Source organism: Phyllobates terribilis, unplaced genomic scaffold (assembly GCF_046119375.1).
Source record: "Phyllobates terribilis strain yellow unplaced genomic scaffold, ASM4611937v1 Scaffold_11__3_contigs__length_659146591, whole genome shotgun sequence".
NCBI classification, from domain to species: domain Eukaryota; kingdom Metazoa; phylum Chordata; class Amphibia; order Anura; family Dendrobatidae; genus Phyllobates; species Phyllobates terribilis.
The window spans coordinates 527,402,387-527,429,202 of record NW_027362771.1 but is presented as its reverse complement, the minus strand read 5'-3'; the positions used below and the strand labels follow the sequence as shown (position 1 = coordinate 527,429,202).

The following is a 26,816-nucleotide window of genomic DNA, read 5'->3' as shown; positions in this document are numbered from 1 at the left end:
CACCAAAATTTGTCACAATTTCTGCTGAATGTAGAAATAACCCATATGTGGCTGTACAGTACTGCTTAGCCACATGGCGAGACTCGGGAGGGACAGAGCACTATTTGCCTCTTGGAGGCCAGATTTTCCTAGAATAGTATGCGGACTCCATATACAGAGCCCCTAAGTGCTAGAAGAGCAGAATCCCCCCTCAAGTGACCCTATTTTGAAAATTATACCCCTTTGGGAATTTATCTACAGGTGTGGTGAGGATTTGAACTACATGGGTGTTTTCCAGAAACAAGCAGCAGTGGATGTTGTGCAGTGAAAATTGCAAACTGCCATTGTAGTGACCAGTACGTTGTGCCTAGCTCGTGCTTCTGGAGACATGCACCCGTAAATTAGGCGGATTCTCATCGCTACAGAAATGCCAAACATGTGGACGCTAAATGCGGTTTAGGCACACTGGGGCTTAGAAGGAAGGGGCAGCATTTGGATTTGAGAGCGCAGAATTTGCTGGATTTCTTTTGGGGGGGGGGTAAGCGTCATTTCTCTTTTCCAGAGCCTTTGTGGTACTAGTAACGTGAAAGCCCCCTATATTTCCGTTAACAGATGACGGACCCGAGTGGGGGATTTTTTTGTGGATTTAGTTGAAGCTTTTATTGGGAACATGTTCTATAACATTTTGCATCACACATTCTCTGTGCTCGACGCTGAGCTCTTACTTTGGGGTTTCCATTTAAATCACCGAGTGACATAAGTCAGATGAAACCCCAGAGGGCTCCATTCACTACAATGGGGCAGCAGAGTTACTCTGGACTCCGTCTGGCCTCTATTCAGTGGTGTCTTTTTTTTTTTTTTTTTTTTTTTTTAGAGGTGCACAAAACTGTGGCCGATAGTACTTTTTTTGCACGCATAATAAAAAGACAGTGTCGAATCATAGGTCAGCGGGGTCCACAGTGTCTCCATCCGCCTCATTAAGGGGAATCTTCCGCTGGAGGTTCCATCTGAATCACGCATGTCAGAGATTTACATGGAAACCCCGGTGTAAGAGCTCAGTGTAGAGCGCAGGTTGAATGAGCGCCGAGCCTTTCTGCGATCTTTGGGAGGCAGAATGAACAAATCAACAGCAGGTGAAGAATTGGTTTTATTTATTTTTTACGCCGTTCCTCGTGCGGTATAATTGATTAGGCGACGTTATTTTTTGGGTTGGTGCGATTACAGCGATACAATATTAATATCGGTTTTTATGTTTGGCTGCTGTCACACACTATGACCCTAGTTTTTGCATCACCATATATTGAGAGCTATAATTTTTCCATATTTCAGTTGTTAGTCATGTGAGGCCTTGTTTTTTGCGGGACAAGTTGTTTTTATTGGTACTATTTTTGGGCACATGAAATTTTTTAATTGCTTTCTACTCCGATTTTTTGGAGGCAGAGTAAACAAAAACTAAATTCAGGAATTGTTTTTTTTTTATGCTGTTCCACGTGTGGTAAAATTGATAAGGTAGCTTTATTCTTCGGGTCAGTACGATTACAGCGGTACTGCATTTATATATTTTTTTATGTTTTGGCACTTAGACACACAAAAACAATTTTGTAAAAAAAAAATATTTTTGCATCGCTTTATTCTGAGAGCTGTAACTTTTTTTATTTTTCGGCTGATGGAGCTGTATGGCGGCTTGTTTCTCCAGGACAAGATGATGCTTTCAGCGGTACTATTTTTATATGCAATCGTCTTTTTGGTTTTATTCCACTTTGTTTGGCGGTATGATAAAGCAGTTTTTTTCTTTTTTACCGTGTTCACTAAAGAGGTTAACTAGTAGGACAGTCTTATAGGTTAGGTCGCTCTAGATGCAGCGATACGAAATGTGTGTACATTTGTGTTTTTTTTTTTTGATAATATTTATGGGTACAATATATTTTTATTATTTTGAGATTCTTTAAAAAAAAATATTTTTCCAACTTTTTTACTTTGTCCCTCTATAGGAATTTCACTTTCTGCAGTCTGATCGCTGTTCTGAGGTATAGCAATGCAGGATCACTGCTATACCTCATAACTCAGTGCTGCAGACACAAGTTAGTTAGATTATGCACTGCGCATGATCTATCTACCTTGCTAGTGCATGGTGGCACAGATGTCATCATGACATCGGGTCACCACGGCAACGATCGTGCCCCCGATGACATTGCGAGGTCTCCGATCCAAGAGCAGAGGGGCTTGTATCCCTCTGCCTGCTCGCTAAATGATGCAATCACGGCATTTCGGGGGTTCAAGTGCCGGGAGCTGTCAGAATAATAATAATTATTTTTATAGCGCCAACATATTCCGCAGCACTTTACAAATTTTAGGGGGGACTTATACAGACAATACAGAATAAGCATATCTCATATCGAAAGGAGTGAGGGCCCTGCTCGCAAGCTTACAGTCTATGAGGAAATGGGGGAGACACAAAAGGTAGAATGTACATATTGTATAAATCAGCTGACAGCCGGTAGCGATCGCGCGCACACAGCCTCTGTGCCCGCAAAATCGCCTGGACGTATCCATATGTCCAAGGTTGGTAAGTACATACTGACCCATACGTATGGATACGTCTAACGTCGTTAAGGGGTTTAAAGGTGTTATCCGGGACTATTTGTTTTAACAATATGCTAAGAACGGACAGGCAGGTAGTTAATGACTGTCTACCTGTAGTGCCTGGTGCCAATCTACACCGCCACGGAGCAGTCACAGATCGCTCTTGCTGGCGATTCAGTGGATCCGCTGATGTCATCAGAGTAGCGGCTTCACTTCCAGTCTACTCTGTTGACGGGGTGTTACTGCCAACATCATACTGATAGGCAGAGGAGATCCAGCTGTCAAACTGCGGGAAGTCGGCTGTCAATCAGCGTGATGTCACAAGTCATTCCTCAACAACAGAGGAGCCCAGAAGAAGAGCTGCTCTCTTGATGTGGAGCAGATGAATCACTGGCAGGTGCAATCGGTGACCCCTTTGAGCCGGGTAGAACAGGCAGGTAATTGCCTGTGTTAGCAACTACCTGCCTGGGTTTTGTTTTTTTCACTATGGGCCTAAAAACTAAGTCCTCGACACCCTCTTTATAGCCTCCTACATCAGCAGCAAGTTTTCCAACACTGCTTCATACAACCTAGCTTCATCCTGCTTTGCAACCACATATGGAGGACATCTAACATGACACAGAAGAATGTGTTTTTATTAAGGACTAGCAGCCTGACTTCCGAAACAAATACATTTCAGAAGCTAGAAGTGTGCTCTACATAATAAAAACTAACTCAAATTACCCATTTCTATTTACTTTCAGCCTTTTTACATGATAAGCAAACAAAGTTGTCATAATAAATTAGTAAATGGCATTACAGAAAACAAAAATAAAATTTAGAAGATTACAGAGACGTTTGCCAATTCAAAAAGTGAGTTGCCCAGGGCAGATGGCGTGGAAATCTCTCTGTATGCCTTATCACCTTCAGCTGATCCTGTTAAAATCTCTGCCTCAAGAACATTTCTATTCAATGATGTTACAACTGATCGTGCACCATTGCAGAGTCCTCGTTTTGTATTCAAATTTCTCAACAACATAATAATGCTGCCCATCTTAAGTCTAAGGCAATGACTTGGCATGCCTGATAGGGTTAAGCCAATTTAAAATTCAATAGGAAAATGTTCCCCTTCATCGTCGTCATCTTCAACAACAGTCATCACTTCGTCAGCTGATGTTTTTCTCACCTCAACATTAAGCTCTTTATGTAGTAAGATGTGTCTCAGGTACATGGCTGCCAATTAGAGAAAATATTCTTTAGATTCATATCCAAATGAGGTGCCAAAAGCACTGAGGGTGGGGCCTCAAGTACCTGGCCGTAAATCAAATCCTTTGTCTCACTGATCTTATATAATAAAAATACCTAAGATTTTGAATACCTAAAAGGAGCAAAGCTGTGTGCGTCATCAAGTAGTAAATTGACCTCAGGGGGGTATTCCTGACTCATCGACATTGTACAGAATAAGGGGCAGAGATACGCTAAACACAATTCCTGGATCTGCTGCTGATTTCATGTTGCAAAGTGTTAAATCCGCAATGAAACTCTGCCTAGAGAGAGATCGGAGTTCTTAAATCTCATCTACTCAGCTGATACTGTATTATATGCAGGATTTTCTACATGTGGATGCACCCATACGATATCATCCCCACACATGTAATCCTAGAACATACCGCCATGGGGATGACTAACGATTGTTACACCAGGTCTAGTGCACAACTGTCCTAGGAGCGTGCGACAGAAATAAACAGGGGACACAAGAAGTACAGGCTGTGTGCATGTATTTTTACAGTACTGGTCCCGGGCCATAGAGGAGTAACATACAATGTAAACTGGAATTCAGGTAAAACACAAACTAGTAACAAGAGGTGAGGCCGCTGTGTCCACTAGTGGTGGTGCTCACGAGCTACAAGCTTGTAATGAGAGCCACAAGATGGGCAGCGCTGAGCCTCTCCCTTGTGCAGCCAGAACCAGATGACAGCGGTGTTGTCCTCCTCACCTGCGGGTGGAAATGACAGGCGTTAGGAAGAGAGCGGACGGCTGTACTGAACACAACCGCATAACACAATGGCAGAACAGTGACCAAGAACCAGGTCCATCCACAGATGTGACCATACAGCAATGGAAGGACATTGTAACAGTGCCCCCCAAGGTTAGTGCCCCTGCTAGGTCAAAGTCTATTCTGACTGTCCCCTATGTTCCATCAGGGCAAGATAACCTCAAAAGGGATGTCCCCAGCTACAAGCCCCCTTTACTAACTGAGAGAAGAACCTATAACTGAGCAAAAAGATTCACAGGAGCCTCGTCCAGCGACCACTTCAGTAGTCATTGACCAGACCCCTGTGACCCTCCTCAAACCTGCATCTCTGGTGCTTCTTCTGGTTAGGAAGCCCAGGACATGTGGCCATCGTGCCAGGCAAGGGGGATATCGATGGGCTCTGGTCAGTGGTCACGGACTACTGATGAGGCTGCTGCACCAGGGTCCTGAAAACCTTTTTGATAATTTCCAGAAGCCACCTTTATTTTTTTTAAATTGTAATCATGATTCCATATCATGGGGGACATGATATGGAATATTATGACCTATTTATATCCATCTCATAGAGGTCATATATTTAACATGGCCCAAAAGGAATCCCAAGGGAAGCCACGTTTATTAAGACACCCCGCAATGCTTCGGTCACATTGTGAATAACTATCCTGTATTAACTTAAATCGGCTTACCTATGGGGTACATACTAAGAAGCAGGTAAGATACAGTATGCCTTCCCAGAGGCAGTAAGTGTACTGTACCAGGACTAGATACAGAAAACAATAATTGTAGCATGTCGTCTCCTGCTCCCTATACAATGAGCTCTCCACTTCTGCATCTTTCTTATCTTATATCTAATCCATAAAGATATAAATATTACAGAAATCTAAGACTTACAGATGCAGCCCACCAGCCTCTGGTTGTGCACAGAGGGGACTATGTTAGGATCCTCCTTGGTCCCTTTGTAATGCTTGGGCTTCAGCACGTTGTATGGATCCTGGAAGAAGAACAGAACACTATAGTGAATCACCGGCCCATAAGCCCATCACAGCGTTAAGGAAAAGACCCCGCGTCTCACCATGAAGGGTTATAATAGCAGAACCCCAGTCCAGATATTGTAGAGTTCATACTTCTGCGATGGCTACTCTACCTACCAATGAGCCAACCACTCACATTAACGTGAAAGGGATCTGGATCATTTGTAAAACTTAGGTGCAAAATATGTGAAGAATACGGTGCAATATGTTATAGGACAGTAAATATTGGAAACGGGAACCACAGGTGACACGTAGTCCATATGGACTTCAGGGTCTGATGGCTTCAGACAAGAGTTACTGGGCATCTTGGCTAATGTGCTGCAGGACATTAAAGCGGTTATTCAGTCAGAGGGCGCGGTGACGTCTTTCCACCGCGCTCTCTCCTGAGACGTCACAGCGCAGAGCAGGATGTGGCCTGCGACGCTGGCAGCAAGTGAGAAGTGAGGGGAGTATTTGATTTTTTTATTGTATGGAGGCATGGGGCATTATAAGGGAGGTGGGGTGTGTGACATCCTGCATGGGGCATTATAAGGGGGGGGGGGGGTTACATCTTGCATGGGGCATTATAAGGGAGGGGGTGGGGTGACATCCTGCATGGGGCATTATAAGGGGGAGGGTGACATCCTGCATGGGGCACTAAAAGGGGGGGGTGTGACATCTTGCATGGGGCATTATAAGGGGGTGTGACACCCTGCATGGGGCATTATAAGGGGGAGGGTGACATCCTGCATGGGGCACTAAAAGGGGGGGGGGGTGACATCCTGCATGGGGCATTAAAAGGGGGGGTGACATCCTGCATGGGGCATTAAAAGGGGGGGTGACATCCTGCATGGGGCATTAAAAGGGGGGGTGACATCCTGCATGGGGCATTAAAAGGGGGGGTGACATCCTGCATGGGGCATTAAAAGGGGGGGGGGGTGACATCCTGCATGGGGCATTAAAAGGGGGGGGGGTGACATCCTGCATGGGGCATTAAAAGGGGGGGGGGTGACATCCTGCATGGGGCATTAAAAGGGGGGGGGGTTACATTCTGCATGGAGCATTATTAGGGGGGGGGGTGACATAATGCATGGGGCATTATAAAGGGGGTGACATCCTGCATGGGGCGTTATGTGGGGGCCAGTATTCTGTATGGAGCGTTATATGGGGGCCAGCATTCTGTATGGAGCGTTATATGGGGGCCAGCATTCTGTATGGAGCGTTATATGGGGGCCAGCATTCTGTATGGAGCGTTATATGGGGGCCAGCATTCTGTATGGAGCGTTATATGGGGGCCAGCATTCTGTATGGAGCGTTATATGGGGGCCAGCATTCTGTATGGAGCGTTATATGGGGGCCAGCATTCTGTATGGAGCGTTATATGGGGGCCAGCATTCTGTATGGAGCGTTATATGGGGGCCAGCATTCTGTATGGAGCGTTATATGGGGGCCAGCATTCTGTATGGAGCGTTATATGGGGGCCAGCATTCTGTATGGAGCGTTATATGGGGGCCAGCATTCTGTATGGAGCGTTATATGGGGGCCAGCATTCTGTATGGAGCGTTATATGGGGGCCAGCATTCTGTATGGAGCGTTATATGGGGGCCAGCATTCTGTATGGAGCGTTATATGGGGGCCAGCATTCTGTATGGAGCGTTATATGGGGGCCAGCATTCTGTATGGAGCGTTATATGGGGGCCAGCATTCTGTATGGAGCATTTTATGGGGGCCAGTATTCTGTGTGGAGCGATTCGCCGGTTTCTGAGCTATTGTAGAATTTACAATAGATATCGCTCATGTAATGTAAGAAGTGAAATCTTTGCATTGTACTATATATATATATTTCTCCGCCGTATCTCTGCATCATGATTCGTGGTTTGTGTTAAAGGGGCCCACTGAGACTCTTTCGCCCGGGGCCCAGAAAAACCTGGAGCCGGCCGTGTCTACAGGACTGTAAGTGTGGATTATGTCACCTCCATACTACAGGGCAGGGGTCTGCATACAGTCCTTACAGTACAACCTCCTCAAATATTCTCTATCTGCATTTATCTAAAAAAAATATTTAGATTTGAGAGTCCTCTGTGGTTGATACCTTTTAATGGCCAACTGAAAAGATGGTAACAAGTTGCAAGCTTTCAAGACTACATTTATAGTCCCCTCTTATTACTTACATCACCGTGCTTCAGTGCCGTCATGATTTCTCTCTCCAGCCCGGTGGCTTGTTCTTCATCGGTGGGAATACCTGCAGACACAGAGAACCAACGTTGTGACGTGAGAGGACAATGGCTGTAAGACCTGAACAGCTGGGCTCCCGGGGCAAAATATTACTAAGCTCCTATATCTGAAGGATGGACCCATTGCTTCTAGTGAGAATCGCCCCTTAATAAAAGCCCCATACAGCGGAGAGCGGTCACTGTTGCTCTGCGGCATGAAGCTTGGGGAGCCATGTGCCGCTAGTCAGACTGTGCATCAGGCCTTACACAGAAAAGGAACAAGACATGCGGCTGCGCTCACAACCACATCAGTCTCGCCTGCAGGTTCAGTAAGATCTGCCGCTTTTCTTCCCATAAAAATGACAAAACACAAAATGCAAAACCAGGACACGGAAGTGACCGTAACCTTCCCCCAATAACCTAGTACTTATAGGAGGGACATTACTACTACAAGGAATAATTTAACCCCTTGGAGACAAGGGCATTTATCTTTTTTGACTTTTGCCTTTTCCTCCCCTGCAGACTTGTAGTTTAAAGGCCCAGTCACACTTAGCGACGCTGCAACGATCCCGACAACGATACGACCTGTCAGGGATCGTTGCTGCGTCGCTATGTGGTCGCTGGTGAGCTGTCAAACAGGCAGGCTCACCAACGATCAGGGGAGCAGCGACATCGTGGAAAGAATCTTTCCACGATGTCCTGCTCCGGTTACCAGCCTGCTGAAGCAGGAGCAGGCTGGTAACCATGATAAACATCGGGTTACTAGGGGCACACGCGCACCTAGTAACCCGTTGTTTATCATGGTTACCACTCTGCTACGGTGAGCGGGAGGTTACCGCTCACTTTAGCAGGCTCGTAACCATGATAAACATCGTGTTACTAGGGGCACACGCGCACCTAGTCACCCGTTGTTTATCATGGTTACCACTCTGCTACGGTGAGCGGGAGGTTACCGCTCACTTTAGCAGGCTCGTAACCATGATAAACAATGGGTTACTAAGTGCGCGTGTGCCCCTAGTAACCCGATGTTTATCATGGTTACCAGCCTGATCGCTGCTCCCGCTGGTCACACACAGTGATGTGTGCTGACCAGCGGGAGAGCAACGACCACAAAATGGTCCAGGACACTTTGCAGCGATCTCACAGCAGGGGCCTGATCACTGCAAAGTGTCACACATAGCGACATCGCTGGTGAGGTCGCTGTTGCGTCACCAAAACCGTGACACAGCAGCTATGTGAGATGGGGGCTTAAGATCAGACAACCTCTTGAAGGTAGAGATAAGCAGATCAATTTGCAGAGTTCAGATCCAGGTCAGTGTTACCTGGCTGCAAGGTGGGAGACACGCAAATCTCTTACTTTCAATGTGGTATTTGATTTGTCAGGGCTGCCACAATTTTGAGGAGTATTTTTTAGCCAATGAGTACATAATTTGCAGTAATTCAAATCTATAGTACATTAATGGATATATATCAGACCCAGGCAAAGTGCAGCACGCAGGCCCCATCCGCCCCTCTGGCTGTTCCTGTCTGGCTTGTGAACCAAGGCAGCCAAAGGGCTGAAAACAGTGGCCCACGGGATGCACCATGCAACTGCCCTCCCCGGCGTCCAAAGTTACCAACCACCTAGAAATTCCAGGACAGTCCGTAAAAATATAGCAATTTTTAGCCTGGTCCGTAAAAAAATTCAAAAGCTTGAAGAAACTAATATAATTTTGACTTTAATTATCCTCATTTTACAGCGAAAGCATCTATTGTCTTCATATCAGAATTATGGGCTGTAGACATATATCACTTACAGTCATTATGATTTATTATGATTTTCCAATGTGTCCATAAAATTTTTTTTTGCCTGTCCATGACTTTTTTGATAAGCTGTCCAGATAGAAATAAAAAGTCAAGTTGGTAACCCTACCGTCATTACAATATATAGTGGGGGTGGAATGTACTGTGGGAGAATCATACTGTGTGTGTGTGTGTGGGGGGGGATGTACTGTGGGGAAATCATACTGTGTGTGTGTGTGTGGGGGGGAAGAAATGTACTGTGGAGACATCATACTGTGTGTAGGGGGGGGGAGAAATGTACTGTGGAGACATCATACTGTGTGTAGGGGGGGGGAGAAATGTACTGTGGAGACATCATACTGTGTGTAGGGGGGGGGGGAGAAATGTACTGTGGAGACATTATACTGTGTGTAGGGGGGGGGAGAAATGTACTGTGGAGACATCATACTGTGTGTAGGGGGGGGGAAAGAAATGTACTGTGGAGACATCATACTGTGTGTGGGGGGGGGGGGGAGAAATGTACTGTGGAGACATCATACTGTGTGTGTGTGGGGGGGAAGAAATGTACTGTGGAGACATCATACTGTGTGTAGGGGGGGAGAAATGTACTGTGGAGACATCATACTGTTTGTAGGGGGGGGGGGAGAAATGTACTGTGGAGACATCATACTGTGTGTAGGGGGGGGGAAATGTACTGTGGAGACATCATACTGTGTGTGTGTGGGGGGGAAGAAATGTACTGTGGAGACATACTGTGTGTAGGGGGGGGAAAGAAATGTACTGTGGGGACATCATACTGTGTGTGTGGGGGGGGAAGAAATGTACTGTGGAGACATCATACTGTGTGTAGGGGGGGGAAAGAAATGTACTGTGGAGACATCATACTGTGTGTGTGTGTGGGGGGGAAGAAATGTACTGTGGAGACATCATACTGTGTGTGTGTGGGGGGGGAAGAAATGTACTGTGGGGACATCATACTGTGTGTGTGTGGGGGGGAAGAAATGTACTGTGGAGACATCATACCGTGTGTGTGGGGGGGAAGAAATGTACTGTGGAGACATCATACCGTGTGTGTGTGGGGGGGGGGGAAAGAAATGTACTGTGGGGACATCATACTGTGTGTGGGTGGGGGGGAAGAAATGTACTGTGGGGACATCATACTGTGTGTGGGGGGGGGGAGAAATGTACTGTGGGGACATCATACTGTGTGTGTGGGGGGGGAGAAATGTACTGTGGAGACATCATACTGTGAGTGTGTGGGGGGGGAGAAATGTACTGTGGAGAAATCATACTGTGTGTGTGTGTGTGGGGGGGGGGAAAGAAATGTACTGTGGGGACATCCTATTGTGTGTGTGGGGGGGGGGGAAATGTACTGTGGTACTGTGGGGACATCATACTGTGTGTGTGGGGGGGGGGGAGAAATGTACTGTGGGGACATCCTATTGTGTGTGTGTGTGGGGGGGAAATGTACTGTGGTACTGTGGGGACATTATACTGTGTGGGGGGGAATGTACTGTGGGGACATCATACTGTGTGTGGGGGGAGAAATGTACTGTGGGGACATCATACTGTGTGGTGTGTGTGTGGGGGGAGAAATGTACTGTGGTACTGTGGGGACATTATACTGTGTGGGGGGGAATGTACTGTGGGGACATCATACTGTGTGTGGGGGGGGAGAAATGTACTGTGGAGACATCATACTGTGAGTGTGTGGGGGGGGAGAAATGTACTGTGGAGAAATCATACTGTGTGTGTGTGTGTGGGGGGGGGGAAAGAAATGTACTGTGGGGACATCCTATTGTGTGTGTGGGGGGGGGGGAAATGTACTGTGGTACTGTGGGGACATCATACTGTGTGTGTGGGGGGGGGGGAGAAATGTACTGTGGGGACATCCTATTGTGTGTGTGTGTGGGGGGGAAATGTACTGTGGTACTGTGGGGACATTATACTGTGTGGGGGGGAATGTACTGTGGGGACATCATACTGTGTGTGGGGGGAGAAATGTACTGTGGGGACATCATACTGTGTGGTGTGTGTGTGGGGGGAGAAATGTACTGTGGTACTGTGGGGACATTATACTGTGTGGGGGGGAATGTACTGTGGGGACATCATACTGTGTGTGGGGGGGGAGAAATGTACTGTGGGGACATCATACTGTGTGTGTGTGTGTGGGAATGTACTGTGGGGACATCATACTGTGTGTGTGTGGGGGGGGGGGGATGTACTGTGAGGACATCATACTGTGTGTGTGTGTGGGGGGGAATGTACTGTGAGGACATCATACTGTGTGTGTGTGGGGGGGGGGAATGTACTGTGAGGACATCATACTGTGTGTGTGGGGGGGGGAATGTACTGTGAGGACATCATACTGTGTGTGTGTGGGGGGGGGAATGTACTGTGAGGACATCATACTGTGTGCGTGTGGGGGGGGGGATGTACTGTGGGGACATCATAGTGTGTGCGTGTGGGGGGGGGAATGTACTGTGGGGATATCATACTGTGTGTGTGTGGGGGGGGGGAAATGTACTGTGGGGATATACTGTGTGTGTAGGGGGGGAAGAAATGTACTGTGGGGACATCATACTGTGTGTGTGTGTGTGTGGGGGGGATGTACTGTGGGGACATCATACTGTGTGTGTGTGTGGGGGGGGAATGTACTGTGGGGACATCATAGTGTGTGTGTGTGTGGGGGGGGGGAATGTACTGTGGGGATATCATACTGTGTGTGTGGGGGGGGGGGGAATGTACTGTGGGGATATCATACTGTGTGTGTGGGGGGGGGGGATGTACTGTGGGATATCATACTGTGTGTGTGGGGGGGGAATGTACTGTGGGGATATCATACTGGGTGTGTGTGTGGGGGGGAAGAAATGTACTGTGGGGACATCATACTGTGTGTGTGGGGGGGGGAAGAAATGTACTGTGGGGACATCATACTGTGTGTTGGGGGGGAGAAATGTACTGTGGGGACATCATACTGTGTGTGTGGGGGGGGGGAAGAAATGTACTGTGGGGACATCATACTGTGTGTGTGGGGGGGGGAAGAAATGTACTGTGGGGACATCATACTGTGTGTGTGTGGGGGGGAATGTACTGTGGGTACATCATACTGTGTGTGTGGGGGGGGGAAGAAATGTACTGTGGGGACATACTGTGTGTGGGGGGGGAAGAAATGTACTGTGGAGACATCATACTGTGTGTGTGTGGGGGGGGGGGGAGAAATGTACTGTGGAGACATCATACTGTGTGTGTGTGTGGGGGGGAAGAAATGTACTGTGGAGACATCATACTGTGTGTGGGGGGGAAGAAATGTACTGTGGAGACATCATACTGTGTGTGGGGGGGAAGAAATGTACTGTGGAGACATCATACTGTGTGTGGGGGGGGAGAAATGTACTGTGGAGACATCATACTGTGTGTGTGTGTGGGGGGGAGAAATGTACTGTGGGGACATCATACTGTGTGTGTGTGGGGGGGGAATGTACTGTGGGGACATCCTATTGTGTGTGTGTGGGGGGAAGAAATGTACTGTGGTACTGTGGGGACATTATATTGTGTGGGGGGGAATGTACTGTGGGGACAGAGAAATGTACTGTGGGGACATCATACTGTGTGGTGTGTGTGGGGGGAGAAATGTACTGTGGGGACATTATACTGTATGGGGGGGGAATGTACTGTGGGGACATCATACTGTGTGTGGGGGGGGGAAATGTACTGTGGGGACATCATACTGTGTGTGGGGGGGGGGGGAAATGTACTGTGGAGACATCATACTGTGTGTGTGTGTGGGGGGGGGAATGTACTGTGGGGACATCATACTGTGTGTGGGGGGGGGGAAGAAATGTACTGTGGGGACATCCTATTGTGTGTGTGGGGGGGGAAGAAATGTACTGTGGTGACATTATACTGTGTGGGGGGGAATGTACTGTGGGGACATCATACTGTGTGTGGGGGGAGAAATGTACTGTGGGGACATCATACTGTGTGGTGTGTGTGTGTGGGGGGGGGAGAAATGTACTGTGGTACTATTATACTGTGTGGGGGGGAATGTACTGTGGGGACATCATACTGTGTGTGTGGGGGGGGGGAATGTACTGTGGGGACATCATACTGTGTATGTGTGGGGGGGGGATGTACTGTGGGGACATCATACTGTGTATGTGTGGGGGGGGATGTACTGTGGGGACATCATACTGTGTGTGTGTGTGTGTGTGTGTGTGTGTGTGTAGGGGGGGGATGTCCTGTGGGGACATTACTGTTTATCAAGGTTCTATGGCCGAATAACAGGAGCACATGATATATAAACCTTACAAAAAGAAGTAAATTATATGGTGTTGATTAGCTGATACAAGTTACATGTAGCAGCGAGTCAGTGGAATTAATTCTGCTCAGTACTGAGGGATACAAATAATATACTGTAAAATAATAAATATTAATATTGAGCAGAATTAAATTTCAGCCTATTGATTTTGCCTCCACAACAGTCACGGTCTCAAGTAGCCCCCTCGGGAAAATTAATTGGCCACACATCAGATTGTCTGAGCATGCTGACATTAGTCTTATGTGCATAGTGTAACCTGTGTGCACAGAAATCATGAACCTCAGTGCAGTTGATCTAGTCCTCTCTGTAGTGAGGTGGCTAGAATGGAGCTGCTGTACAGAGGACGTCCATACAGACAATACTGTGCACATTAATCATGAGACTCCATACAGCAACTCCGATCTAGTCATCTCTGTAGCGAGACAGCTATTTGCTCTACAGAGGATGTCCTTATAGACAGCACTGTGTGCTAAGAAATCAAGAGCCTCCATACAGCAACTCCGATCTAGTCATCTCTGTAGCGAGGTGGCAAGAATGGAGTTTCATTATTTCTGGGCCAACAGTTACACAAGGTTAGATCCCTGATACATGAACACTGGCATTTTACCTGCCCACCTTAATGGAGGGCTAACTGGAGAAAACTCGGCCACTTTGTGAATTTTTTGCAATTAATAAAACTTGCATTTTACTGCGCTTCTCATAATATAAAAAATTTCACTTAGTGCCGATTGTTCAGTTTTGATAGAATTCGACCTTTCCCATATGTGCACAAGTCTCGGGCAGCGGCACCATTTTGGAGTGGGCGGAGCTTTGCACGGAGCCGACAGAATCATCATAATTTACCTGACAGAAGTGACAAATGAGGACGTCGCCCTCTGACCCCAGACATTGCCCTCACAATTTACGTCTCTTCTCTCGGCTGCGCTCCATTACGCCTCCGCGCAGTCGCTGCTCCCGCCCTCGCTCCCCTCCGCGCAGTCGCTGCTCCCGCCCTCGCTCCCCTCCGCGCAGTCGCTGCTCCCGCCCTCGCTCCCCTCCGCGCAGTCGCTGCTCCCGCCCTCGCTCCCCTCCGCGCAGTCGCTGCTCCCGCCCTCGCTCCCCTCCGCGCAGTCGCTGCTCCCGCCCTCGCTCCCCTCCGCGCAGTCGCTGCTCCCGCCCTCGCTCCCCTCCGCGCAGTCGCTGCTCCCGCCCTCGCTCCCCTCCGCGCAGTCGCTGCTCCCGCCCTCGCTCCCCTCCGCGCAGTCGCTGCTCCCGCCCTCGCGCCCCTCCGCGCAGTCGCTGCTCCCGCCCTCGCGCCCCTCCGCGCAGTCGCTGCTCCCGCCCTCGCGCCCCTCCGCGCAGTCGCTGCTCCCGCCCTCGCTCCCCTCCGCGCAGTCGCTGCTCCCGCCCTCGCTCCCCTCCGCGCAGTCGCTGCTCCCGCCCTCGCTGCTCCCGCCCTCGCGCCCCTCCGCGCAGTCGCTGCTCCCGCCCTCGCTGCTCCCGCCCTCGCGCCCCTCCGCGCAGTCGCTGCTCCCGCCCTCGCGCCCCTCCGCGCAGTCGCTGCTCCCGCCCTCGCGCCCCTCCGCGCAGTCGCTGCTCCCGCCCTCGCTCCCCTCCGCGCAGTCGCTGCTCCCGCCCTCGCTCCCCTCCGCGCAGTCGCTGCTCCCGCCCTCGCTCCCCTCCGCGCAGTCGCTGCTCCCGCCCTCGCTCCCCTCCGCGCAGTCGCTGCTCCCGCCCTCGCTCCCCTCCGCGCAGTCGCTGCTCCCGCCCTCGCTCCCCTCCGCGCAGTCGCTGCTCCCGCCCTCGCTCCCCTCCGCGCAGTCGCTGCTCCCGCCCTCGCGCCCCTCCGCGCAGTCGCTGCTCCCGCCCTCGCGCCCCTCCGCGCAGTCGCTGCTCCCGCCCCTCCGCGCAGTCGCTGCTCTCGCCCCTCCGCGCAGTCGCTGCTCCCGCCCTCGCGCCCCTCCGCGGTCGCTGCTCCCGCCCTCGCGCCCCTCCGCGCAGTCGCTGCTCCCGCCCTCGCTCCCCTCCGCGCAGTCGCTGCTCCCGCCCTCGCTCCCCTCCGCGCAGTCGCTGCTCCCGCCCTCGCTCCCCTCCGCGCAGTCGCTGCTCCCGCCCTCGCTCCCCTCCGCGCAGTCGCTGCTCCCGCCCTCGCTCCCCTCCGCGCAGTCGCTGCTCCCGCCCTCGCTCCCCTCCGCGCAGTCGCTGCTCCCGCCCTCGCTCCCCTCCGCGCAGTCGCTGCTCCCGCCCTCGCTCCCCTCCGCGCAGTCGCTGCTCCCGCCCTCGCTCCCCTCCGCGCAGTCGCTGCTCCTGCCCTCCTTCCCCTCCGCGCAGTCGCTGCTCCTGCCCTCCTTCCCCTCCGCGCAGTCGCTGCTCCTGCCCTCGCTCCCCTCCGCGCAGTCGCTGCTCCTGCCCTCCTTCCCCTCCGCGCAGTCGCTGCTCCTACCCTCCTTCCCCTCCGCGCAGTCGCTGCTCCCGCCCTCGCTCCCCTCCGCGCAGTCGCTGCTCCCGCCCTCGCTCCCCTCCGCGCAGTCGCTGCTCCCGCCCTCGCTCCCCTCCGCGCAGTCGCTGCTCCCGCCCTCGCTCCCCTCCGCGCAGTCGCTGCTCCCGCCCTCGCTCCCCTCCGCGCAGTCGCTGCTCCCGCCCTCGCTCCCCTCCGCGCAGTCGCTGCTCCCGCCCTCGCTCCCCTCCGCGCAGTCGCTGCTCCCGCCCTCGCTCCCCTCCGCGCAGTCGCTGCTCCCGCCCTCGCTCCCCTCCGCGCAGTCGCTGCTCCCGCCCTCGCTCCCCTCCGCGCAGTCGCTGCTCCCGCCCTCGCGCCCCTCCGCGCAGTCGCTGCTCTCGCCCTCGCGCCCCTCCGCGCAGTCGCTGCTCCCGCCCTCGCGCCCCTCCGCGCAGTCGCTGCTCCCGCCCTCGCGCCCCTCCGCGCAGTCGCTGCTCCCGCCCTCGCTCCCCTCCGCGCAGTCGCTGCTCCCGCCCTCGCTCCCCTCCGCGCAGTCGCTGCTCCCGCCCTCCTTCCCCTCCGCGCAGTCGCTGCTCCCGCCCTCGCTCCCCTCCGTGCAGTCGCTGCTCCTGCCCTCGCTCCCCTCCGTGCAGTCGCTGCTCCTGCCCTCGCTCCCCTCCGCGCAGTCGCTGCTCCTGCCCTCCTTCCCCTCCGCGCAGTCGCTGCTCCTGCCCTCCTTCCCCTCCGCGCAGTCGCTGCTCCTGCCCTCGCTCCCCTCCGCGCAGTCGCTGCTCCTGCCCTCCTTCCCCTCCGCGCAGTCGCTGCTCCTGCCCTCCTTCCCCTCCGCGCAGTCGCTGCTCCTGCCCTCGCTCCCCTCCGTGCAGTCGCTGCTCCTGCCCTCCTTCCCCTCCGCGCAGTCGCTGCTCCTGCCCTCGCTCCCCTCCGTGCAGTCGCTGCTCCTGCCCTCGCTCCCCTCCGCGCAGTCGCTGCTCCCGCCCTCGCTCCCCTCCGCGCAGTCGCTGCTCCCGCCCTCGCTCCCCTCCGCGCAGTCGCTGCTCCCGCCCTCGCTCCCCTCCGCGCAGTCGCTGCTCCTGCCCTCGCTCCCCTCCGCGCAGTCGCTGCTCCTGCCCTCGCTCCCCTCCGCGCAGTCGCTGCTCCCGCCCTCGCTCCCCTCCGCGCAGTCGCTGCTCCTGCCCTCCTTCCCCTCCGCGCAGTCGCTGCTCCTGCCCTCGCTCCCCTCCGTGCAGTCGCTGCTCCTGCCCTCCTTCCCCTCCGCGCAGTCGCTGCTCCTGCCCTCGCTCCCCTCCGTGCAGTCGCTGCTCCTGCCCTCACTCCCCTCCGTGCAGTCGCTGCTCCTGCCCTCGCTCCCCTCCGCGCAGTCGCTGCTCCTGCCCTCACTCCCCTCCGTGCAGTCGCTGCTCCTGCCCTCACTCCCCTCCGTGCAGTCGCTGCTCTGCGGCCCGGTCTGCAGTGAGGCGCCCAGGCTGTACTTTGCGCAGAGCTCCCGGAGTCGCCGCCATTCTGGGGCCCTTTGTTACATACAGACGCGCTCACCTCCTCCAGCAGCCATGTGCCGGGCCGGGGCGGCCGCCCGCACTGCGCTGCTCCCGGTGAAGGCGCGGACTGCGCCGCGGAACAGTAACCTTGAAGCCATGATGAAGTCTGCAATCGGCAGCCGCACACAGAGGACGAGCCCAGGAAGCCGCGCGTCACGTCCGGTGTGATCCCAGCAGCGACCGCCAGGGGAGTGTATCACGTGATGAGCTGAACGACGCCAATACAGACCTCTAGGGGGAGTGTGTTACGTGATAAGCTGAACTACGTCAATACAGACCGCTAGGGGGGCGAAGGCCACGGTATTATGAGCGTGATGAAAGAGTGTGTCACGTGATGATATGAGCGATGCTAGTACAGACCGCTAGGGGGAGCGTGTCACGTGATGATGTTAGCGTTCCCAATATGAGACATCCAGTACAGACCATTAGGGGGCGAAGGCCACGTGAAGAGCTGTAACGCTAGTTATACAGTGTATGCGGTTGTGCAGACAGTGCGGCTGACACATGGGGTGAAGGAATGTCAGTGTACAGACAACTGGTCCCCTCTTTGCTTTTCTTTTTTCCTCTTTTCTAGAGCTATAGCTGTTGTATTTCTGCTCTATAGAGTGGTCCCACTTTATCATTTTGGGGTCTATGCAACTTCTGATCTTTTTTTATCCCTTTTATAAGCCGTAGTTAGATCAGCGATTCTCCCATTTCTGTATTTTGTTTTGGCATTTACCGTACACACGATATCTTACTAGATCGAGCAGCTGCGCACAGGGAGACACTGAAGATGTTATTTTTTATGTCTTCGGTTTTATTAATGTCCCGGGGGAGATCTGACCTTTCATATTCGTATTTTTTCAACATTTTTTATTAGTCCTAGTGTATTTCACCTGCGATCTCTTGTACAATACACCACAATACTGTAATATTTCAGTATAAGGTAAAATTACTGTGCTCAGCTTCATCGGTGCACAAACATGGCAGACGGGGCCATCAGTCGCCATCGGCCTCCGTTTTCTACCTGTTAGATGCCTCTGTCACAATCGACAAGAACATCTAGGGGGTTTAACTTCTATTATCGTAATTCTGATCTCAGCAGACTCAGGTGCCGGCTGTACGACACAGTCATCACCCACGCTGCATGAAGATGGCTCAGAGTTTGAGCCCACCCTATACATAGGAGCTAAGGGACTTTTGGGTTCTCTTAGGCCGGGTTCACACGCCTGACATTCACAGTGTCTGAGGATGGACTGCAATGTCCCGACCAGACGAGAATCTCCTGATCCGAACTAAACAGCCACATTGGCATATTCGGTCTGGATATCACAGGTTGTACTTGGTCCTACATGTGATGCCATCACGTGCAGCTGAAAAAAACATATTATCTGACCTGCCAAGCAGCAGCCTGTTCTGTATGGATCTCTGTCTTCCTAAAGACAGCCATACACATTAGATGACTGTGGGATGAAAGATCGTTCAGCCGACAGCCGACTCTCCCATACACAGGAGGTCTCGTTTGGCCGAACGCTCCTTTGTTCTCTATGAGAAAGCTGCCGACTAACTCATCGACCGGCGACTTATCTCAGGGAGAACAATGCGATTGGCGGTCCGAAATCAGACATGCGTGATCAACATCTTTCACAACCATTTTTTCGCCGGGAGCCCATTCACCATAAACTGTCGGCCGAACCAGTCGATATTGATGCACTCGGCCCACATAAGTCTACTGTTTATGGCCAGCTTTAGGCTACATTCATACATCTATGTGACACGTCCTAGTACCATCTTTTTTTTTCTCAGACAACACACTGACCCACTGCGTTACATTGATCCATACACACATCTGTGTGTTACCATCCGAGATCAACCAACCGATATATTCTCAGGTATCATCCTAGTTCCATTAATTCTCTCCTCATCCCTTTTTCTCGCTGAAGCCTGTAGATTGCCTGAACTTTTTTATCCATTGACTCTTAACGATGTATTTGTTAAAAACGGATGAAACTCACATAGAAAACGGAAAGGCAAAGTCTGTCTTCCTAGTTTCATCTGTGTCTCATGGATCCACATAGACTTTAATGGCCAAGACTGATCCTCAGAACAGATAAGAATAGGACCTGCTCTCGGTGTTCTGTACCGGAGACACAGATCTCCTTTTAAAACTGGTCAATGAAACTTTATGGACCAGTACGCTGTTCGAGAAAAAAATGATGACACTAAGATGTGTCACACAGATGTGTGAATTTAGCCTAAGTCTCAATCTCAGGTTCAGAGAAGAGCTACCAGGATGGTGAGTGGACTGCAAACTATGTCCTACGAGGAACGGTTAAAGGATCTGGGAATGTTTAGCTTGGAAAAAAGAAGGCTAAGAGGAGACTTAATAGGTGTCTACAAATATCTGAAGGGATGTCACAGTCTAGAGCAATCATCCTTATTCCCATTTGCACATAGAAACACAAGAAGCAATGGGATGAAACTGAAAGGGAGGAGATACAGATTAGATATTAGAAAAAACTTTTTGACAGTGAGGGTGATCAATGAGTGGAACAGGCAGCTTCTTCAATGGAAGTCTTCACACAGAACTGGAAAGACATCTGTCTGAGATGGTTTAGTGAATCCTGCATTGAGCAGGGGGTTGGACACCATGACTCTGGAGGTTTCCTCCAACACTAACATTCTAGGATTCAATCTGCCCCTCAGAATGGATTTCTGCCCATTTCGGCAATGTGGGCTACCCATTGTCCCAAACATACTTCCCCACCTACTGCCCTAACATTACAAAAGTTCCTCCTCGTAGTATCACATAAAACTCTTCGACGAGTGCAATGTTGTAATTTCTTGTACACTGTGGCCCTCGCGGGCAGGGTCCTCTCCTCTCCTGTACCGGTCGCCGTCACGTTTCTGTTCAAGATTATTGTAAGTGTTTTTGCTATGTATATGTGGCGCCCCTGAGGGTTCGACCGGCACCGGGATGCTGCACTTCTCTAATGGAGTATGGTGTTCCTCCTCTGAGGTAAGAACAGTGCGATGGTCAGGAGCCTTCCTTCACATCCAACACCACACTTCTCCCACCAGAGGGGGCTAGAATGCACTAGGTGCTGCCCTGGTTACAGGGAGACTGGGGAACCAAGAGCTAGGGGAACCATTTAGTGGCTAAGGGTGGAGGACTCACATTTTAGTGACACTTAATAATTCATATTTAATAAAAAGCCATTTTGGTTCTTGGTTCTTTTGACTGTCTTTGTATTGTGATCTACCTCCCTGAGCGTGGATCCTGTGTGGACCTGCAGCGGATGGAGACACAGTCCTCGTACCTTGGCCTTGGGTCGAGGGGCAGGTTGTAGACAACGAATGTCTCAACCCGGTCAAGGACCATGACCAAGAAGGCCCGGAGCTTAGGAGTGAAGCTCCATCGCAAATGGATCCCTGGGAGGATGCAGACGGAGCGGTATACGCCACCTGTCCTCGCCAACCTGATCTATTCAGAGGGATTCTGGCTGCAAGAGGGGTACCGGCCCCCGACACCCGACCTTGCTACTCCATGTCCTGGTCGGGGAAGCCCGGTAGGCCCTGAGGATCCCACCGGGTATCGGAAGGAGCGGAGCTGCCACTCGTGCCCTTGTTCTGAGAGGAGTTCAGAGGGAGACCCGGCCTATTTACACACACAGACAGGAAAGCACTCGGTCTGTAATTTAGGATCACCCTGGTGCGGGGTCCTGGTTGAACACTGGACTTACTCGGAGGTTGTCAGACCCCCTTTGTCTCTGGTGGCCGCAGAACTCCGCGAGGAGCAGGGAGTCGCCTTCCTTCTGCCATCTCTTGTGTGAGTAAAGCCTTGGAAGTTCACCCCTATGGCCTCCGGACTTTTTATTCTGCGCTACACCGCACGACACAGACTTTCTAGACTACTACCCCTGTCATTCCTGTCCCTCTGCCCTGAGGCCTTGCTCCGCCTGTGGGGAGTAGTAACAACGACGGCTGCCATAACACCAGGCCTCGGCGGACTGCAGCAGCGCTGGTGGCCTTCACCAGGTGCCACAGGTGGCGTAGTCGAAATCAGCCACTCAAACCGGATAAGCCCGTACCATCCTTCTTTTAATGTGATGGCCCTGGGCACGGAGCGGGTCCGGGCCACGGCTGCACCCCATCTCTCCATCACAGTACTCCGAGTCCCCCATCTCCCAGGGTAAAGAAAAGGGCTTTCGAGTAGAGGCGTCACATATACACCTTTTTCACATGTAAAGTGCCATGGAATAAATGGCGCTATAATAATAATTTCGGGAATATGACAGCTGTGATATTGTTACCTCTGACATCTCTGCCTCGCTGCCCCTAGTGGTAGAGAACGTGTTCGTGGTTCTGTGACCTTAAATGCCTCCAAAAGCCGGTGAATTATTCATGCTAGAGAAGGCATAATATCATCCATTTACTGATGAGCTTGCCGCCCCGAGCCTGTTTGCACCCAAAGCATCTCCTTTTTCTTCCCAACCCTAAAAACAGCCCGTGGTAATAATTTACTCCAGTACCAGTGCCGCTCATCACCATAAACATCAGCATGTCCTAGTTTCTTCAATCTCCTCCATGCAATACAGAACGCAGGTACAGCCCTGCGGTGGATGTGAGCCGCGTAATGTATATAGTAATCACAGCTGTTGTGTCAAATACAGCAATTATGGAAGTGGTTAGATGGGGTAATCCTAAAAGCTTACCAAATTACAGTTATATGTGACCTGCAAGCGCGAATATACCCACCCACCCGCCACTTTATTAGGAACAACTGGCTAACAATGGATGGCACGCTGTTCAGACTTCAGGCATGAACTTAAAGGGGTTGTCTCATCTTATTAAATGGGTAAGATTACAAAGTGCAGTTTACCTCTTACTAGAAGTGTCTCCGTTCTCAAGAACTAAATGGTTTTTAAACCTATAATGTACCTCTCATTGTGAAGGTTTCCTAATCACAGAGCCTGTGCTTGGTAGGTGCTTGCTGTACAGCTTGCAAACACCAACGTGAAGGTGTCTGTATCCCTGGATCTGGCCGGCTTTAGGGCCCTGTGCGCTTCACTGATGTTGCAGAGGCTAAACTGTCTCTACTAGCACCACCACAGATTGGGCAGTTTAGGCCAGCAGTCCAGCCATGCTACCGACCCAACTGTCAATCATCATAAGTTCACTGCCCCTTAAAGGGGTTTTCCCACAAACAAACATTCATTTTAATCAATAGATCTTGGAATAATAATAATTTCCCCAATTGGATGTGTTTAATAAAATGTTCCTGTGCTGAGATAATCTTATAAATGTGCCCCCGCTGTGTACTGTGTAATGGCTGTGTCTGACCGTGCAGGAACATGGTCTGATCATACCACATCTCCTGGGCAGGGGAGGGAGCAAAAGAGTATACAGACAGGACAGCATGGGATCACAGCTGATTCATTCTGTGAGGTAAAACATTTCAAATAATTATTTGCATGTTGTAATGTCTAAAATAAGTAAGTATTTAGGGGGCGCTGATGGACTCACAACCCTTCCCTGCTGCTGATACGGGCAGTGAACCAGAAAGGCTGCAAGGGTTTAATCAATCAATAAATAGAGTATCTGCGCTGGTCCTGGTGAGCTAGAGGTACTAAAAGGAGGGACTGTGAGCGAGTAGATTAAATAAATAGTTTTATTAGGTGGTTAAAAAAGTTCAAAAATAGTTATTAGAAGCACAAGTAAATGAGGCACAGATAAATAAATAAAATTGTCAGTGGGGATGACCGACCAATTAATTCTAAAAACACATATTTATATGGATATTTCTTGGAACGTGCCACAGGAAGTTAATGAGTCGATGGCTTGATAGTGGGTGAGGTACCTCCGGGCGCCCGCCACCACTGGAGCCTCCGGCCGGGACTTCGTGTGCAGCGTGACCCCCACACTACAGAGCGCTCATGCTCTCACCAACAGGTCAGTAAGGAACAGATCTCTGGAACGACATCCGATCAATGCCAGCAAACACAGCTACCAGAAGGTACGTGCCCTGCACCACCAACTGCCGTTTGCACTGCACGGCCTCTACTGCACTGTATACCACCGCTTACTACCAGCCCTCCACGGTAGTGTACAGCGCTGGTATCCATCTCGGTCTGGCACCCACTGACAGAATGATTGGAGCAGAAAGAAAAGGTCCTTTCTTGCTCACTCTGTGCATCGGAGATAAGTACCTTTTTGCCAACCCAAGAATACCAAGATGGTGCTCTACATGTGAGAAACTCCTCTCACCAATGCAGGGTAATTTACCATTTCAATACCCCGTTAATATGCTGAATCAGTATATCCCCTCCTAGTTACATTCTTTTAAACCAACCCAGGTACAGAGGAAAGCCGGCAGTTACGCAATTCTCTTGGAGTCCACTCCACCAGTACCCCCACTCTACCCATAAATCAAGGTAAAACCTTGACCTACCACTACTAATCCCCCAATTCCAAGTACAATCCTCTTCACCTTGCCCTCTGTCTTCACAGACTTCTAACCTACAGCATTCCTACGGACCTGAAACCTCAACCACAATACCCTTCTATATCAAAGAAGGTATTATTCTATATCAATTTCACTGTCTATATAATTAAGCCAAAAGGAATTAGGACCTGTATTAATTGCCATTCCTTTCCCTTCCAGGTGACCCTCACCCACTATCAAGCCATCGACCCATTAACTTCCTGTGGCACGTTCCAAGAAATATCCATATAAATATGTGTTTTTAGAATTAATTGGTCGGTCATCCCCACTGACAATTTTATTTATTTATCTGTGCCTCATTTACTTGTGCTTCTAATAACTATTTTTGAACTTTTTTAACCACCTAATAAAATTATTTATTTATTTAATCTACTCGCTCACAGTCCCTCCTTTTAGTACCTCTAGCTCACCAGGACCAGCGCAGATACTCTATTTATTGATTGATTAAACCCTTGCAGCCTTTCTGGTTCACTGCCCGTATCAGCAGCAGGTCAGGGTTGTGAGTCCATCAGCGCCCCCTAAATACTTACTGATTTTAGACATTACAACATGCAAATAATTCTTTGAAATGTTTTACCTCACAGAATGAATCAGCTGTGATCCCCTGCTGTCCTGTCTGTATACTCTTTTCCATCCTCCTCTGCCCAGGAGCTGTGGTATGATCAGACCATGTTCCTGTACGGTCAGACACAGCCATTACACAGTACACAGCAGGGGCACATATATAAGATTATCTCAGCACAGGAACATTTTATTTAAACACATCCAATTGTGGAAGTTATTATTATTCCAATATCTATTGATTAAAATGAACTTTTCTTCGTGGGAAAACCCCTTTAAGAAGCTAGGAGTCAGGTCAGTGAAGTGGTGCGCATCTGAAAATAGGAACGTGTGAAAAGCCCTTTAAAGTAGCTCTCAAACAATTGTTTTGCACTTAATGATATCTCACCAGCCACATGTTAGCTGTATAACTTGCATCCGTACATTTTGACCATTTCAATCAGGAACAGTTTGTCATGTGCTCTCCAGTCTGGTCACTAGTCTACTACAGGCTTTCTTGTGTAGTCACGGGGCTGTCCACTACAATACTTTATTTTACTAATGAGGGCATGGTGGTCTTCAAAGAAAAAAACATGTTCACTGCTGTTCTTCGGCAGCACTGGCTGTGTTCCCCATCTCTCTCCTCACATCCTGGTCTGGTGGGATGTCACAAGGCCCCCTTATGCCATGAGGCAAGATGAGCATCTTGTTTCACTCCGCGGGTATCTTGCCACCCACCGAGAGTAGGGCTGGTGCAGCCGTGAGCCACATCGGCCTGCAAAACTTTTATCAGTATGGATGTCCTTAGAACACTGTTAATAGTTGCAGCAGAATGGAGGGCCATTGGCTCTCTGCTCCCCTGCTTACTCTGGCAAGCCACATGTTGTTTCTGCCCTGCAGCCACGTAAGGGATGTTGGACGGCATCATGAGGTTACTGCATTATTAAGCCTGAGCCGGCTCACTGCGAGACAAGCTGCCAGAGAAGATGGAGGTTGCAGTAGATGGGGAGCTTGGGTTATGTAAATATTACGTTTTCTCTTTTTTTTCCTTCAAGCCCCAATAGTTGAGGAGGAGGGATGTGGTGGAATCATACATTATACTGTGCATGGAGGGCTATGGGGGCCATCATACTGTGTATAAGGAGCCATGGGCCATCATACTATATACGGTGCTGTGGAGTCATCATACTGTCCATGGGGAACTGCGGGAGCCATCAAATTGTGTATAGGGTGTTAAGTGGGCTATCATGCTGTGAATAGACAGCTGTGAAGATATCATACTGTATATAGGGAGCTAATTCCTATAATAGTGTGGGTGGGGTCTGTCGTGCTGTGCAGGGCATCATACTGTGTGTGAGGGGTATGGGAGCTATTATACTGTGTGAGTGGGAGCATCATACAGTATATTTTAAGGCCACTATGTTTGGGTTTCAGGAGGGCAGAGAAGTGGGAAGTTTGGGGAGACCAACTGTGGATGTCCAAAGTCATTGTGGCATCAGGACCAGATGGATTCAAAATAGATGAGAATAACTCCAATCAGAGAAGCTGTCACCTATAAGGTACATGGGTGTAAATGTTTGTTTGTGATACTGCCTGTGTCTAATCCGTACTGTGGTTCCAGTATGGTCCGCAGTCTGATGATGACTGTTAACATCAACTCCCAATATCTCCGCACCATTGCTCAGGACAGACTGGCCTGACATCGGAATTGATCGCTGTACTAAGCTTGATGCTGTATTTATGTACTGATTTTGGTGCTAGTAATGTGTTCATGATATGGTGGTGTGTATTGATGATGGTTCTGATGCTGTATTCATGTACATATGATGGTTCTGATGCCGTATTCATCTGCTAATGATTGTTGGGATGATGCACTCATGTACTTATAACGGCTCTGGTGATGTATTCATGTGTT

The 26,816-nt window shown here is 50.4% G+C and overlaps 1 protein-coding gene across 1 annotated transcript; it reads right to left on the bottom strand.

Annotated features, from left to right (window-relative positions):
* Window positions 1-4,302: 4,302 nt before the first annotated feature.
* COX5B (cytochrome c oxidase subunit 5B) lies at window positions 4,303-18,067 on the bottom strand. Its single transcript, XM_073653699.1, has 4 exons — window positions 17,873-18,067; window positions 7,758-7,828; window positions 5,468-5,567; window positions 4,303-4,537 (listed from the first exon to the last, which is right to left on the bottom strand). Exons 1-4 carry the CDS (start codon window positions 17,970-17,972, stop codon window positions 4,425-4,427), a joined length of 384 nt encoding a protein of 127 aa, XP_073509800.1. The 5' UTR covers window positions 17,973-18,067; the 3' UTR covers window positions 4,303-4,424.
* Between the last annotated feature and the right edge of the window lie 8,749 nt (window positions 18,068-26,816).

What these genes read in the sequence shown, in the direction of transcription:
- COX5B (XM_073653699.1), bottom strand. Translation starts at nt 17,972, where the DNA reads ATGGCTTCAAGGTTACTGTTCCGCGGCGCAGTCCGCGCCTTCACCGGG. An exon ending in GCACATGGCTGCTGGAGGAG is followed by an intron (nt 7,829 to 17,872) that starts GTGAGCGCGTCT and finishes CTGTGTCTGCAG; the next exon opens with GTATTCCCACCGATGAAGAA. An exon ending in CGGCACTGAAGCACGGTGAT is followed by an intron (nt 5,568 to 7,757) that starts GTAAGTAATAAG and finishes TTCTTCTTCCAG; the next exon opens with GATCCATACAACGTGCTGAA.